Raw genomic sequence first — 18,071 nt, forward strand, 5'->3', positions numbered from 1 at the left:
GAAAAGAACACTGAATTTAAGGGTCCGTTTTCAAGAAAATCTTTCCATAGATAAGGTGCCACAGGAATGTGTCATCGTAGGCTGCACAAAAGGCAGAGATAAATCAATCTGAGTGATGGGAGATTTGGGGGGGGGGTGCTTGTTTTTAGGACTAAATTAAGACACAGGATCTATCTACTTCAGTATCCTTTTTCCGACCTTGATCACCTGGTTCAGTAATGTGTAAGGGCTAGAACCAAAAAGTGTATTTTTAAAGGCCAAGTAAGCTAGAGGCAAGATATTATTTTTATTCAAGGCTGAGTTTCTGTAACCTTGAGGGTTTTTTTCCCATTCAATCATTTTTGTGGCTAAGAGGAAGCCGTAAGAAGATCAAAAGTGATAAATTTTTCTCAGAAAAAATATCTCAGGTTATAATTGGAAAGGACTTGTTTGGGATGTGAACTCTGAATTAGAGGTTTCAGTGCTAATACTATTTTTTATTTTTAAACCAGAGTCTTCACATCAATAACAGCACAGAACATTTTCCAAGACATTTTGTTTAACCACCAGCAGGATTGTTTCTGGAAATATTTCTTTAAAATGAATCAATCCACTTTTTTGTGGGACTTAGAAACCCTTTATAAAACAGTTCTAAGTAATGGTGTAATGCTCATTTAAAGGTGTGTTCAACATGGATCTCATCTTCATATCCGATGATGGCACAGTGGGATAAACCCTCTCTGTGTGTGTGCACATTTTCAGGTTTCATGTTATATTAGAAGGGATAACACAGCATAGGAACATATAAAGGTTTTTGCGAAGAATTTGAGCATGCAATGCAAATGCTGGATCAGAACCCCAATTTAATCTTATCCTGAAAAAATGTTTTCATCCAGGGTAAATCGTAAAAATCCTCCTCTCAGGTAGGACCACATTTTGATACTCAGTCCCATGGTTTCACACCATCTTCCAAATGTATAGGCAAACAATAACTTTGAGCATTCTAGTCTCCAGCGGCATCTGGAAATAGAGCAAACATGGCTCTAACTCTAGTTTATCAATTCAGATATCATACCAAACCACAGTTGGCACAAAGCAAGATTGGCAAATCCATTTCAAACAGTGATGTCTGAATCTGGTTTCTGAACCAAGGTTTAGAGTGAAGTGTGAACTGAGTTCTCATGTAACACTAAACCTCAGTTTGTTTATGTGATCTGTTTGTATGTTGAACCCACCATGGCCAATTAACTACGGTTTGTTTTGCAGCCAACAGAACAGAATATGAAGCCATGGTTTGAAGCTGGCTTACAAATCTTGGCTTGCATTAACTATGGTTTCTTATAATGCTCAAACCCACTGTTCTCTCTTAATCCTGATTAATTTAGGCAGCCTGCCCCAGACGCTCACCCTGTTAGAGAGGAGTGGGCAAGAATGATGAGAAAACAAAACCAGCATTAGGTGAAGGGAGCTGTGCTCACCCACAAGGTTGATTCTTGTCTGTTCAGCAAATCATAGCATAGTGTTATGTGCAAATGAGACTAGAATCTACCCTAGAAATTCCCAAGGTTTATTACACTTGTTAAGACTGTGTGCAAGTATCCTCTTGAGTTTATTATCTATGAACTAGTATAGAGGCATAGAGATGGGCTCTCTTTATGACTGCCTTCAATGATGGAATTCCTCTAGAGATTTCCCAAACTCTGATTTTGGGCATTTGGGGAACGTATTATTAGACCTTATCAAAAATGACGCCTTCTATAGAATGGGATTGAGCTGGCATTGTTGCTGAGTTTTAAGATCTGTTCTATTTGCTTTACCTCATCTTACGTATGAGGTACTCCTTTTAAGGTTCTGTTACTCTGCAGATGATTTCACAGTGGTGCATGGTGATAAACCAGATCAAGGAATAGATAGCCATTTTATTATGTTGCCTAGTATCTGCTCCTATTCTTGTGATTTGTTTCTCTTTTTTTAAGGATTATGTAACGAGAGATTTCTTTCAATCCCTGTTAAATATTCAGAGACATTTCTGCATACTTTGTACGAATGAGGCTCGCAAAGTCTTAATAGTGAGAATGTTCACATGCTGAGGAATAACCTAGTTGTCTGGATGGTACAGGCAAATCATCTCAAACTTATTTATATTAATGTGCTATGGAAATGAGAATATGGAAAGAAATGGTCAGAATTTATGCTAAAGCCTTCTAAAGGCGTAACAGCATCCTACTAAGTATATATGTCAGCTTAATCTAATCCCCCTGCTTCCGACACATCCTGTGGTCTCAGCACGGTGCCTATAATGCTCTCATATGTTATGAGGGATTGCCTCAGAGAAGTTCACCATCAGGACCACACTTGGTTCAATAAAACTTTACATTTCATCTTAGGCTGACAGAAAGCTATCTTTCTCACATTTGCATCACAAACCTTTAGCTTCTCCTGACATCAATAACATTGGCTATAATACTACCACGTAATCTGTTACAACACATGGAGAGCACATATTTTCAGCTCTCATCTTACTTTGTCAGCTGCAATGGGCCGCTCTAATTTACTTGGACTTGCCTAAATGAACATGGAAATTCTCTGTGACAAAAGAGGGGAAAATACATGCTTTTAATTAGCAGCTCATTTGAGATTTGCAGCAGAGTTTCCTTTTCCCCGCCCCTGATAACTTCAAGTTCTACTACTTAAACTAAGCATCATTCTTTCCCCTTCAAGTGTGCATTGAAGAGAAGAGCGGCAGGAATTTGCCTACGTCTTCAGGGGTGGATACAGATCAAAGAACAAGAATAGATCAAAAAATATTTTTGTATTTCAATCTTATATCAGGAAAATCTAACTAATCTAATTAACCGTGCATCAATAACTTACTTTGAGATATTTTGCTGTAAGACATCAGTCACGTCTAGGTAAATATTAATGCAACATTGAAACATATACACACCTGAACCCAATTTAAGGTTTCTGTTTGGTTAAAATGAGCATCATTGTTTCACTTGCTTCAGATTTCTTGCTTTGTGGGACCAAAATGGCTACTAAAGCTCTGATCATTTTGTTGTTGTTAACTGGTGTTTGTCTTTGTTCCAATTTCCAGCGAAGACTGTTGAAAAGCAGGGCTATAGAAAGCTTTCTTGGAATTGTTATAGACAGGGTAAGGAAATAACATGCTCAAAATAATTCAGGCTCTACCTAACTTAAGGGGTAAGGCACTATACTGTAAAATAAAGAAATAGCACATGGAACATAGAAGTCAGCCCATTGATCCATCTAATTCAGTATTGCCCATACTAAAGCAGCTAAAATGGCACCTGAAAGATCTTGTGGACCACAATATCCATAATCCCTGACCAATGGAAGTGCTGGCTCTGACTGATGGGAATTGTAGTCCATACCATCTTGGCTGACTCCATATAATGACTGGCAGCTGCTTTCCAGGCTTTCAGACAAGAATCTTTCCCAGCACTGCCTGGCAATTCCAGAGATTTAACATGGGGACTTTGGCACGCAGTGTGTGCAGTCTACAACTGAGCTATATCCATTGCCTAAGACAGTGAAGTTTGGTCTCAGACATGACTGGTTTTCTGAATATGGCATCCAATCGGTAAAGCAGAACACATTACAAAAGTCAAACCATTGCAAAGCCATCATGCAATGAAGTGGTTGTGTGAACTGGCCCCTAAACTAACGGCAAACCTAAGCAAGGCTTGAAATAATGCCAGAATGAAAAATCCACCCCATTTAAGACCCAGCATGGTAAACAGCTAATCTTTTAAATTTTATTTTCAAGCCGAATTAGCATGAAACATATAAAGTAGAAACAGGAAAAAATAAAATCAGAAGTGTTGATGTTAAATTAACATAAAAGCAATTTACACCATCTAAATATAAAGCAGGCAGTAAAAAGGTAGTAATAATTAATATAAATATATAAATATTATTTAAAAATCATTTAAAAAATACTTAAAAAGAGGTTTTCAAGGGAATATGCAAAAAAGCTCTGACATGAAGGTTCTACCTTGATTCTCTAACCTAGGATGCTTTTTTTTTTAACAGAAGATTTCTGAAAATTGTTTTAAGGTCATGTTATAATGAATTCAAAGGCTTAATTTGAACAATACTGACATATTCCTAGGTGTATGCCACCAATATATCAATCGCCTGAATACCTTTGGCTGTTGTGGCACAATACATATCTATTTCTCTGTATTATCTGTTATAGGTGAGGTTGTGCAGATTCTAGACATGTCTGGATGCAGTGAGAGGCCTGATAAAGACCAAAAAATCCTGAGATTCAATTCTGACAAGATTCACAAATCTGGGAATTGGGCAGGTTACCGGTTCTCCTGAAAGGATAGGTATGTATTTTGAGAATGCTGTTAGATCCAGAACTGTTGCAGGTGACTCATGACCCCCTATGGCTAAGGTCACCTTCAATCAGCTCTAGCTGGTTTTCATGCTATGACCGTTGATAGCCTGGTCACACTGCACTGGATTACTGTAATGTGATCCATGCAGAGTTGCTCTTAAAGCTGGTCTGGAAGATGTAGTCAGCACAAAATGCACTGGTGGAGTTGCTATATGATGACACATTAGCACCGATTCTGAAAACTGGCTGCCAGTATGCTACAGACTAAGTTCAAGGTGCTCATGTTGACTTACAGAGCTATGTACAACTTGGGGCCTGGAGAACCTTCACTCATATAGACCTGCCCATGCATTAAGATCTACAGGGAGCACCATAACCATCTGATATTGATTATGTGGGAGTCACCAAAATGGTAAAGTAAGGAAGGAGGAAAGGTTACAACATCTGGGCCGTTTTCATTTATAAAAAGGTGAGTAAGAGAGATGTATGATTTTGCATGAAGTGGATACTAGAACTCAGAGCCATCCAATCAAACTGAATGATGGAGATTCAGTACAGAGAAATCACTTTCCCACACACTACAGCTGGCAACAGTACATTTTGGCCCCCACGTGCGTCAGTGGAGCACACATAAGCCCCCCCTGCCCTGCCATCTTCCGGGCCCAAAAGAACCTGTGCCTCAGCGGTGGCACATCAATTGGACATGCGCAAAATGGGTCACCGCCTGTACACAGTTCAACTATGGAATTCGCTTCCTCAAGACATAGTGGTAGCCACAATTTTGGATTGCTTCCAAAGAGGATTTGACAAATTGATGAAGGGTAAGGGTATCATGGCTACCAGCCAAGATTGCTGTGTTCTACTTCCACTTCCAGCAGTGTGCCGGATTCAACTAATGAGTCCCACTAGTTGAAGCCTGTGCAATGACTTTGACTAGAGCAATGTGGCTTTAGCTCCCTCCCTTCCACCTTGGAATTGGCTTGCGGGGAGGGGTTGGGAGAACCCCCAGAGCAGCTCATGGGGGAGGAGAGTGTTGGGATGCAGCCAAGGAATCGGGGGCAATTGGCAGGCCTCCAGCTGGCCCCAGCCCACCGGCCGGTGTGCTGGGTGATCTCCAATCCTTGGATCAGTGTGAAACTGCGACCCTAGCTTCAGAAGCCTTCAGAAGCTGGGCACGCACACTCAGCAGAGTAAATAACGTTGCGCAACACAAGTGGCAGGAAGAGGCTGTGTTGAGCATATTTATTCAGCATACATCAGGACAAAAGGAAAAACATGTCTTCTCTCCTTCATGTCCAAAGCAAGTAGCATAAGCAAAAGCTATACACAAACGGTAGTTCCCAGCAAGCTGTGCTGGAGTGTAAACAGACATGTGACACACAACAGTCTCATGCCTGTACCTTAAGGTGAAATGGAATATCCTAACAGAGAGGAGTGATTTACTCTGCCTGGCAAACTGTAGTGCTTTCACTTATGTAATGATTGCTGTAGCACTATGTTGAATTCTCCCAGCAGACTTCTGAATGCCAGCCACAGGAGGGAAGAGCGCTACTGCTGTGATAACAAGTTGTGGGATTAGGTGGGCCTTTGGCCTAACCCAGCAAGATTCTTATGCTCTTATGTCATTACTGAGGGCCTTCTCCGTAATAGCACCCAGGCTGTGGAACTCCTAGATGGATCTGACATACATTTTCACCCGTGTGTTTGCTGAACATTAATGTCTGAGTCATTGGTTTCTTATTGCGTTGGTTTTCTTTCCATCATACGCATTGTATTTGAACTTTTTAACGTACCCCTCTCTGGGACTGTTGCCGTACAGGAGAGCAAATAATAAATGTTTTAAATAAACAAAATTTAGCTGCCCCAGACAGAACAAATTTACAGGATCAAGTTTACCTATTCATACCCTTAGAACTACTGCAAACTAATCTTTCTTCCTTGTATACTTACATTTTTAAAAAGAAAACCCTATTGTCAAATGTAAGAAAAAACTATATAGCTTATTATCAGAACCATTATACATCTCTTGAAACATTTGGGATTTGCAAGAGAAAAGATGATAACACAATTTGCAAGCTAGATGCATGTTCTATCAGCTCTTAAACAAAGCACTGCACAATAAATAATATTCTGTCAGGCTATATGTTCATTCCTTGCTTCATGCATTAGCTGTGCTTATTCTATGCCACACTTTTATCGCTTTCTATTTTTATATTTTAAATCTATTAAGCAATGTCAACTTGAATTTCCTTTGAATAGTGCTGCAGGTTAGGTTTAAAAAAATAGGACAGTACAATCTTTGAGGGCTAACATTTATGTCAGCTAATTAATATGGATCAGTTGAGTTTTGCAAATATCTTTTTAAAAATGTTTGCGCATATGTGAGTCACCAATGGAAGCCTGATCTCTACTCACAAAGACAATGACAAAACTCTGCTAGCTTTTGTAAGAATAAAATGAGATCTGCAGCTATTTTGCAGCCCTGGCATATAGGTGTAAGAGGATTCTTTCTACAGCAACAGATCCAAGTGGTGGATCCATGCTGGACCACTTTGTGGGTTTCTCAAACCTGCTATTACACATACAGTGGTAACTCGGGTTACAAATGCTTCAGGTTACATACGCTTCAGGTTACAGACTCCGCTAACCCAGAAATAGTACCTCAGGTTAAGAACTTTGCTTCAGGATGAGAACAGAAATCGTGCTCTGGTGGCACGGCAGCAGCGGGAGGCCCCATTAGCTAAAGTGGTGCTTCAGGTTAAGAACAGTTTCAGGTTAAGTACAGACCTCCAGAATGAATTAAGCACTTAACACGAGGTACCACTGTACAAGCAGGGGAATTAATGGGAAGAATTTCCCAGTGTCCAGCTAATGTCTTATGAATTATAGCATTATGAAGATCATGGTTATTCTGCCCAAAATTCAGGTTCCTACATGCTCATCCTCTCTCTTCACAAAAAAGAACACACCATTTTTTTTCATGTCATGGGATAAGAAACTCTCCATTATATTCTGAGCTACTATCAATCTTAAAGGATTATGTCTGTGGAAGCAAATTCTTCACACAGAACTTGTCTCCTTTCTCTAACAGAATTTCTACTCATTAGCTCACTATGCATGATGATAAGTCTCACCCTTTCATGTGTTTAGTAGTAATTTTCTCTAACTGCCACTAAACGTTATTACAAGCAGTGATCCTGATCCAGTTAACTATTGCATACACATACATGAAGTATTGTATGGACATTAGTGTTTATTGTGGTTTGCTGATCTTATCTTCTGGTAGCCCTCCTGCTACCTTTATCCTCTGAAACCAAAGATTTTTTTGGGGGGGGACTACAATGATACGGCAACTGTTCTTTCTTGACGCATGTCCAATAACAACAACAACAGCCAGCCAGATGGGTGGCTCCCAACAAAATATTAAAATACAATAATTCATCAAATATTAAAAGCTTCCTTAAACAGGGCTGTCTTCAGATGTCTTCTAAAAGTTAGATAGTTGTTTATTTCTTTGACATCTGGTGGGAGGGTGTTCCATAGGGCGGGCACCACTACCAAGAAGGCCCTCTGCCTGGTTCCCTGCAGCCTCACTTCTCGTAGTGAGGGAACCGCCAGAAGGCCCTCGGCGCTGGACTTCAGTGTCTGGGCAGAATGATGGGGGTGGAGATGCTCCTTCAGTTATATTGGGCCAAGGCTGTTTAGGGGACAGTCTTAGGGTGGCATCATCACTGAAGTCCTTGGGCAGCTTCTTCCAATTTAATGAGCAAGATTTCTGTACTATCATCAAAAGTCTAAAACCACAAAATGGGTCCGATTTCTTTCTTTTCTACACATTGTATTTTAGCCAAAATCCAAAATAAATCTGTGATTATATACCAAGCATTTGAGAGACTCTAAATACACATTTCCAAAAGCCCACTTTAAATGGGAAGTTTGGCTAAGCCTGTTTCTGGAGCTAAGCCATTATGCTCTGGCACAAATGATGACCTGATCTGATGGATCGTTCACATTTCAATATTCCATGAGAAAAGGTCAGAAGTATGAGCAAGCCACAGGCAACAAGATTTATGGTGAATAAGCTTCTGGTGTCAGATTTGTCGAAAAGTATTTTTTTGTGTGGGTACTGGCCCGTTATTGGTTCACCACAAGCTACAGGTATTGTTTACACATTCATCTCTGATGCGCCGAGTAAATTACTACCAAGCTGCTGCTGTAAAGCATTGCTAGGCCTATTTACTATGCATTTAAGTTCTAGTTATTCAGTTATTGTATTACTGTACTTTTTCATCTAATTGCCATTCAGTACACATACAGATTTCTCTCTGTGCATCTGACAGAACAGGCTTTAGCCCATGAAAGCTTTGGTTAAATTGGTCAGAGAGACTAAATTGATTAGGTTTTCAAGATGCCACAAGCCTGTTTGCTATTTTTGTTGCAACAGGCAAACAGGGCTACCACTCTGGAAATTGGTATTTTTTTGAGGCGACTACAAATATGTAAAGGGACACAGGTGGGGCTGTGGTTTAAACCACAGAGCCTAGGACTTGCCGATCAGAAGGTCGGTGGTTCGAATCCCCGCAATGGGATGAGCTCCCGTTGCTCGGTCCCTGCTCCTGCCAACCTAGCAGTTCGAAAGCACGTCAAACTTCAAGTAGATAAATAGGTACCACTCCAGCAGGAAGGTAAATGGCGTTTCGATGCGCTGCTCTGCTTCGCCATAAGCGGCTTAGTCATGCTGGCCACATGACCTGAAAGCTGTACGCCGGCTCCCTCGGCCAATAAAGTGAGATGAGTGCCGCAACCCCAGAGTCGGCCATGACTGGACCTAATGGTCAGGGGTCCCTTTACTTTTACCTTACAAATATGTATGTAGACAAGTCAGAAACTTACCTGCTTCTAGTGCCTCCATGTCAACGATATTCTTTCGGTAGAAAGTTCTAAAACCCAAAGGAGTTGTGTCACCATCTCCTGACAGCTTCTCTACTGCTTGCTTAAACATTTCCACCACGTCATGCAGGACACTGTCTAAGCTGATTGTAGATGTTGATGGTGAAGTCAGGTTTAAGGACATGGAAATAGCTGTGCTACAAGATGCACAGGACTGCACAGCTTCACATTCAATTTGGAAGTTCTCAAGTGACCTCAGTAGCACAACCTTCTGCCTTTGCTGTTGCTCATCTACTGCTGCAATGACATGCCATTCAATAGAGGCAGCTCTGGGAAGGGAAGGTACCACTATCACAGCCAGTTCTCCATATGCGGCAGGCACATCGTTATTCATGTCTTCATCTTCTGCCTAGAAATTAAAAGAGACTTGTCAGGGAACTGCCATCAGAACAGGGGTGGGAAACAGAGGGGCAGTTGTGTTACAGGGAGCCTCCGAAAATCTCGCCAAGCAGTTCCTCGTCTGGTGATGAGGAAAACCCCACCTCCAGTGGGAAAGAAGTGAAAGGACCAGAGGATGCTGGTGGGAGCCTCAGCACCACTTCTGGCAAAGCCAGCCTGGAGGGAAGCATGCCCCCTCTGTCGCCCACCCTGCGCAGAAGACTAAAGCACAAAGATGGAAGGAAAAGGCTGGGCGTAACGAGGCTTTTATGCTGGAGGAGGTCCAGGAAACAGGCACTCCCGGATTCTGCTAGCGATTGAGTCAGACATGAACTTTGGGGTTCTATACTGTAAATAGTTTGCACCTAAATAAAACCTGTAAAAGACAGGTCGGAGTCCTGCCTGGTTACTTGTGAGCAGCCACCCTTGCCATCTGACAAGACTACTCTGAGTATTTAAAAGCTCTAGATTTTTTATTATTTTTTAAATGCTCCCCCCGCCCCCACAGAGAAAGTGCTTGGCAACTTGCCCAGTTCTAAGATATCTGAGCTCCATCCCCAGACAGAGCAGGCTCCAAGGCTGATGAATCCCCTGCCAACATGCCTGGAGAACTCACTGAAACCTTGAGTAATAATGATGGACTGTGTGCTGGTCCCTGATTTGAGAGTACAGGAACAAACCCATTCACATAATGCCCGTAACTCATCCAACCTGCTGGCCACATGTTGAGATGCACTGCAGGAAGCCACAGGGGCTATGGTGGGGGGGGGGTGAGTGTTGGGTTGCTGGGGATCTAAGTTTCTTGTAAGCCAAAGGAGCAGAAAGGCCTTGCAGCCTCTGTTGCCACAGTGATGAGAGGCTGCCCTGTCTGTTAGGGGTAGATGGAATTTATTTACACATATATCTTGTTCTTCTTCAATTTTTTTAAAAACTTTAATATTCCTACCTTTTACTTTCTTTTGCATTTCTTGAAAGAAACCACATGCTAAGCAACGTTAAAAACTGAGGCTTCCTTTTGCCTGTCCATGTATTGGTAGCAACTTTTTGATATACCAATTTGCTTACATTGCAGTTCAGAATAGTAAATACGGCCCATTGTCTGAGCCCTGAATGGAAAAATAATTACAAGTTAAAACAGTAATTTTACCTGGGGTCGATAAGGCCATAACACTCACTCTGCTTTCAATTCACATGCTCAATTTTCATCCACTCACTCTTGACTTCGAGAGGAAGGAATAATGACAGGTTGCAGACACTTTATTTCAAAATTCACTCACAAAGTTATTGACAAGCATTTTTCCTCCACAGCAAAGTCTCTGCTGCTTGACCCTCGTGAGCTGTTTACATGAAAAATGCACTTACATCTAGATTAACGATAGTGAAGTCTAATTCCACACCAAAACTTGTAGCAATTTCTTTAGCATGTCTGTGTTTGATATGGGAACAAAAATAGGGATAATTTGCCTCAAATTGCAGTCACTTCAGTCATAATAAAATCTCGCTGAGTAGTAGTACTGTTTGCTTTCAGTAGTTTCATTAGGTAAGCTGGGGCTGTTATTAAGGTACCAACACATAAATGTTATATTAGCACTTAACAGTAGCACAGAATTCTCCCTCCAGGAGATGAATTCTAACCTTGTCAATATAATTCTGCTTTCAGTACTGCAGAACAGTTTGAAAAGATGAATACTGGAGCTTTATGGTACAGAAAAAAAGTCATGCTCATTCAGGCTTAAAGGCCACTTGGTTGGCCCAAGGTGCTGAGGTACTGTTTAGAAAATAAGTCTTAAAAAGCTGTCTCGGGTCAAGTCAAGCATTGAGACAAAACTTTCCGACTTTCTTGTACTTGTCTTAGGTTGTTAAATCAATTACTTTGTATTTCTGCTTGCCTTCAACTGCCATTTAGAATATGGAAAGAAATACACAGGAATTAGGCCAAGGCAAAAGTACAATTTCAAACTCAAACAAATGATCATCATTGCAAGTGAAAGACCGTGCACCATGCGCCCACATATTCATGTAAGCGCACATTTTACGGAGGCCTCAACCTTTAAAGTATGAATTTGTGTGATGGAGCTTCCAGTAATTTAATTCGCCCCCACCAGTGCTGCAGAAACTCTTAGTCAAATGGCCTCCAACTTGTTTTTAAAAACAGAGAGGCTAGTTTTGCAGAACAGAGAAATGTTTGAGAAACCGTTTCCAATTATATCCTGTTAGATTATTTTATTACTGAGTATCTCAGTCTCTCTCAACACAGAAATTATCCAAGCCATGCCTTAGAATTATGTAACTCAAGAAATGCTGCAAGTGCTACCAATGTTGGTGGCATGAGTAACAAGCCTGACAGATGTACATAATGATGCTCTTGAAAGGACAGGGATGGGTGCTCATGTTCTCATGATATTGCCTGTGCGTTTTGCAGAATTTGAATCCTGCCCCTTTTTCTTCAGTGCAAATGTAATGACACTGAATACATTGTTCAGAGATTGCAATTGTGATGTGCATGGGTACAGTGACCACACCACCTCCTGCCATTCTCACCCTGATCCAGTGGTCTCTGGACTTAAAAAGGCAAGTACAGCTAAGGCTGAGAAAATGATAGCTGACTTGGCCTGATTGGATTCCAATGGCCAGAAATGTTCTCAAGTACACCTGCATTAAGGTTGCATCACTGATCAGGAATGCCTTTTACCAGCTTCACCTGTTGAGAAGGTTACAACCCTTAGGGAGACATGCCAGAGCTCAGTGGTAGAGCACAATAGAAGTTTCTACCCCAGCATCTCTACTTAAACCATCTGAAGGAGGGCTGGGAAGGACTCCATCTCAAGACCTTAGCTGCTGCCAGTCAGAGTAGACTGAGCTATATGGATTCATGTTCTGATTCGGTTTCTGATTGGGACCAAAACATGAATTATCATCCTCTGGCACGTAGGAGATTATGTACCGTATTTTTCGTCCCATAGGGCGCACCGGCCCATAGGACGCACCTAGTTTTTTTTGGGGGGGGGGGGGAAATAAAGGGGAAAAAATTCCTTTATTTACCCCAAAAAACCAGGTTGGGGAATCCAAACCAGGTCGGGGAACAGCGGGATGGCGGCGCTGCGCCTCCCCGCTGTCCCCTGAGCTTGTGGGCTGCAGGCTGCTGCCCGCAAGCCTTACGAGCCTGCGGGAACTCCCGCCGGGCTTGCAAGGCTTGTGGCTAGCTTCCTGAAGCCTGGAGAGCGAGAGGGGTCAGTGCGCACCGACCCCTCTCGCTCTCCAGGCTTCAGCGAAAGCCTGCATTCGCCCCATAGGAAGCACACACATTTCCCCTTCATTTTTGGAGGGGAAAAAGTGCGTCCTATAGGGTGAAAAATTCGGTATTCATTCTCGACTACATGAAACACTATTCAGATGCCATGTCTGATGTACAATGTGGTTGGCTGATCTCATTACTTTCTATAGTTTTCTAGAGGTTCCCTCACTGCGAGAAGTGAGGTTACAGGGAACCAGGCAGAGGGCCTTCTCGGTAGTGGCGCCTGCCCTGTGGAACTCCCTCCCAGCAGATGTCAAGGCAATAAACAACTATTTTACTTTTAAAAGTCAACTGAAGGCGGCCCTGTTTAGGGAAGTTTTTAATGTCTGATGCTGTATTGTTTTTAATATTCGGTTGGAAGCTGCCCAGAGTGGCTGGGGAAACCCAGCCAGATGGGTGGGGTATAAATGAATAATAATAATAATAATAATAATAATAATAATAATAATAATTTGCCTGCTTGGCACAATCCAAGCTGCTTCCTTGGGCCTCAACGCATAAAGCTTCTTCCTTAACTAGCTCATATGTATCTTTTTTCTTCTTCTATTGAAGTTTTCACAATACAATTGAAAGAACGAACTCATCTGCAAGAAATAAATAAAAGAATCTCATTCAGAATTGCTACAACCCACCAAGAGCAGTCACGATAATAATACCAAAAAAAGGCACTGGCTATGCACCTGATATCCAGTATATGAACTTGGGCTGCTTCTTTAAAAGATCACAGGTAGTGTTAATCGAAAGAACCTTTCCCTGGAGGTCTGTGAAAGCCTGAGTTGTGCATTATCTTCACAGGTGTTTTAAAACATTTCTGGTTCTGCAAGCATTAGACTAAAGGGCGACATATGAATAGACTTCAGTAAACTGGGAACAGGCATGATATAATTTAGATTAAAAAGTATATAGTTCAACATTATTTTAAGACTCCACTGCATTGCAGGGGGTTGGATTGGATGACCCTTGGGTTCCTTCCAACTCTTAAGATTCTATGATTCTGAGACTCGGAATGAGTCTGAATTTGAGATATGCGAGCAAGTGGTTTCATATGGCCTATAAAATTCCTGTTCTTAATCAACACCTGGAGAGGAAGAGTGGGATCACACACACCATCACTGCTGCTGACCTCCATGGGTTCATCCAAAGATCTGGACAGAATTTACATGTATATGCACAAACTCTTTTAAACCTTTGGATCACTGCCTGGTAGCCAGGAGCAAGACAATAGAAATCCTGCCTCCTTGGTTGATTATCTACAGTTGGCAACCACACGAACAGTGCTCTGGCAGATTTATAAACAACCCTACAAAATTAGATTCAGGTTGGTATTAAGTAAGCAATTCCTTTTTTTTCTGAATACAGTGGTACCTTGGGTTAAGAACTTAATTCATTCTGGAGCGCCGTTCTTAACCTGAAACTGTTCTTATCCTGTGGTACCACTTTAGCTAATGGGGCCTCCTGCTGCCGCCGCCGTGTAATTTCTGTTCTCATCCTGAAGCAAAGTTCTTAACCCGAGATACTACTTCTGGGTTAGCGGAGTCTGTAACCTGAAGCATCTGTAACACGAGGTACCACTGTACCCACTTGGAACTTATGACCATCCTGTCATTAATGACCATCGTTTTACATGAAGATCCTAAAAATTACCCGAGAAGTAACTGGGACACTATTGTGCCTCATCTTATTAGAACTTGCATGTTCTACCACTGCAGCTTCTTGTACCACTATCAGCACTTCCACCAACTGATCGCTTAGTACCTATTTTCCAAATTGTAACTGAGTGCAATTGATCTCTGCAAGCTGGGGACTTCGTTCCGCAGCTGCTGCTCACAATCAATAAAACTCTGCTCTCAATAAAACACTGTGCTATTCGCCTGTGTCCTTTCCTTGAATAAGCCACAACCTATTTGTATTAATTTACAGATTATGAATGTTTCCATTTTGGAAACCAGCAACAGAGCCAAGAACCTAGCACTGATAAGAATCACCCAGCCTCCCCCAGTTTACAGGTTTATGCTATATTTTTCAACTGCTTAGTCTTTCTGTAGACTTGAGTTCAAGTAACAGTAGTGCGAAGAGCAGTGAAATGCTAGCTTGGATTCTTTTTCGTAGTCGCTTATTTGCTAGGATGACACAATCAGTGCAGGAAGACTGTTCCCATGACAAACCCTGCTTTTAGCCAACCATTATCCCCCGCCTCCTTCCTCCTGCTTTCTAGCTATATGGCTCTTCAGTCCTTGTTCCTCTTGTGCATAATGGTAGTCTCATCCTTTGAAATTCCACAGCAAATGTTAGATAATATGTTCAATTATTTAAAAGAAAACGTCCAAATTGCACCACCAGCTAAACTCAACCATAGAATTTTACTCACGGATATACAATAGCCTTGTTTCAGCAAACAACCTCAATGTATAACACTTAGCCATGTCATTTTTTTAAAGAGGAAGAAACCTTATGGAAACAAAATCTGGCAGCTTGCAAAAATGAACGCAAGCAGTTTCATGTAATACCTGCTCCTTAAGGACCCAAGGAAATGTTTATCTCTTTGCAATCAGTATTTCTTATTTGAAAATGGGAAACAACAGCATAACTACCTACATAATAAGATAGATTATAGAAAATCTGCTCTCAAATTTATATAACAGACCGAATGAGAAAAACACCTGGCGGCTTCAATCTCATGGATTTTATTTCTAAAACACTAAGCAATTTAAGTGCCCAATCCTACAGCTTCTGCTATTCAGATAGACTGCTGTACACAGAAGAAACCTCTAATCAGGTGATCAATGGAACTAATAAAAACCGAATGCAGTGCTCTGAAAGGTCAGGGCAGGATTGCGAGTTTTAAACTTAGTTGCCTTTTCATTTGGAAAGTGTGACACTTGCTTTCAAAAACAACTGAACTTGGGAACAGTTTTCAAATGGCACAAACGGTTATTCTATATATTGCAGATAATTTGCAGAAATTGTAGGGTAATGTACTTTTGGGATGCTTACAAGACAAGCTTGCAGATGTGACTACCAGGCAGATTCATCCACTGGAATAACCGAAACACTCAAGGGATTTATATGGTCCATTGATATAGCTGTGAATAAGCCGAGTTCTCTTTCTCTTTTCTAAAAGACTTTGACTTTTTCCTCTGCAGTTTTCCTAGTGGAATCTCTACTTTGCAAGTGACAAACCTATTGTTGGTAAGGATACTTTGTTCTGAAGCTTAAACCGGTGCACTCTTGTTATGCAGACACTGTGAGGAAACTTTCAAATGTATAATTTATAGGCTCATTAATCCTGTCACTATCATAATCAAAACTGCCACTGAAGATTTTTTTTTGAAAAACTGCAACTCCTTAAGGTAGCATTATCTTTCACTTTCATGATCCCATCACGTTCTTTATAGAACTAGCAATTCAGTATTCATTTTCTTTAATTTAGAATAGACCAAATGACAAAGAATCTCCATTTCCTTGGACAGCAAAAGTAGCAGACAGGTAATCTGTGCAAAAAAAGAAAAGAAAAAAAAAGTAATGGGACTAATTATTTAACAATCAAATAATTGTAAGCAAATGTAAATTCTGGCCTTTTAGCTGCCAAGAAAGTTTCCGGACGGGTAGCGTAGAAAAAATGGCAGCCTTATTAAGTTTCCTCAAATTGCTTCCAGTGGCAGTTAACTCTATGAAGCAAGCATTTTTAATAGATGAGCATCTCCTCATATGTACTGAATACTATTGTAAACTTTTTCAATGCACAAACATTGGGGGGAAATCCTGGATTTGCATTGCCATCATACACAAACAACTTGCTACCAGGAAATTACTGCTGCTATGCAGTGGCCATTTCTGAGTACAGTCAAACCTTGGTTGTCAAATGGCTCCGTTTCTGAACGTTTTGGCTCCTGAACTCCGAAAACCTGGAAGTAAATGTTCCGGTTTTCGAAAGTTTTTCGGAAGCCTGATGCAGCTTCCACTTTAGTGCAAGAGGCTCTTGCAACCAATCAGAAGCTGCGCCTCGGTTGTCGAACCTTTCAGAAGCCGAACGGGCTTCTGGAATGGATTACGTTCGACAACCGAGGTTTGACTGTAATAGAGGCTGGGGCCGATGGAAGTTGTAGTCCAAAACACCTGGAGGGCACAGGGTGGGGCCTAAAGGTACTGGGCTGTTCACTTACGTTATGGTAATAATAATAATAATAATAATAATAATAATAATAATAATAATAAATTTTATTTATACCCTGTCCTCCCCAGCCAAGACCGGGCTCAGGGCGGCTAACACCAGGTATAAAAACAATTGATTAAAATACAACTTAAAAACAAGATTAAAATACATTAAAATGCAACCTCATTTCAGTAGAAACTTATATCAAAACCTTTTTGGGGATGAAAACGTCAAATCTTCACCAAGGCCAACTATCCAGACTGGTCCTACATGGGCCAGAAAAAAGCCAGGGAAGTCCCCAAATAGGAGTTCCATCACAGAAGGAGAAAGGAAAAAGGAAAGAGGGGAAGGGGATCAAGTTGATTCCAAGCCGAAGGCCAGGCCCTGCGGAAAGAAATCAGATCCTGCAAGGCCCTGGTCTCATGAGACAGAGTTCCACCAGGTCGGAGCCGGTGTTGAAAAGGTCCCGGCTCTGGTTGAGGCTAATCTGACTTCCTTGGGGCCTGGGACCTCTAGGGTGTTGCTATTTATGGACCTTAAGGTCCTCCACGGGGCATACCGGGAGAGGCGGTCACGTAGGTACGAGGGTCCATAACTTACGTTATGGTAGTGGTGCCAGGGCTGGTGCAGGATCATCTAGTCCAACCCCGGTAATGCATGAATATGCAGCTGGCCCATACAAGGATCACATCTGCAACTTTGGTTTTATTAGCACTAAGCTCTAACCAACAGAGCTAACAGGAAACTTACTTATATAATTAAATGCATACATACATATTGCATACAGAAAAAATTAAAAATCTGCAAATATATCAGACTAGTAGAAAGAACACCAATAAATATACTGTTTCCAGAGCAGTAAAATGTACATCAAACTGTATGTATTAGCCACTCGCTATCCTTAATCTTTTGAGTTCAGTGCTTGAACTTTGAAATCACAATAAGCA

At 41.3% G+C, this 18,071-nt stretch overlaps 1 protein-coding gene across 4 annotated transcripts in view; it reads right to left on the bottom strand.

Moving 5' to 3' along the window:
- Window positions 1–18,071, bottom strand: part of DPH6 (diphthamine biosynthesis 6) — a 228,915-nt gene that overhangs the window by 40,034 nt on the left and 170,810 nt on the right. For 3 of the 4 annotated variants that reach the window (XM_079954618.1, XM_079954617.1, XM_079954616.1), the window contains one exon: window positions 9,242–9,647. The exons of the other annotated variant lie outside the window; for it this stretch is intronic. In XM_079954618.1, coding sequence (XP_079810744.1) covers window positions 9,242–9,647 — 406 coding nt within the window. The remainder of the gene's footprint in view (window positions 1–9,241; window positions 9,648–18,071) is intronic. 4 annotated transcript variants of the gene reach the window in all.

This window comes from Podarcis cretensis, assembly GCF_951804945.1.
Source record: "Podarcis cretensis genome assembly, chromosome: 1".
Taxonomy (NCBI): Eukaryota; Metazoa; Chordata; class Lepidosauria; order Squamata; family Lacertidae; genus Podarcis; species Podarcis cretensis.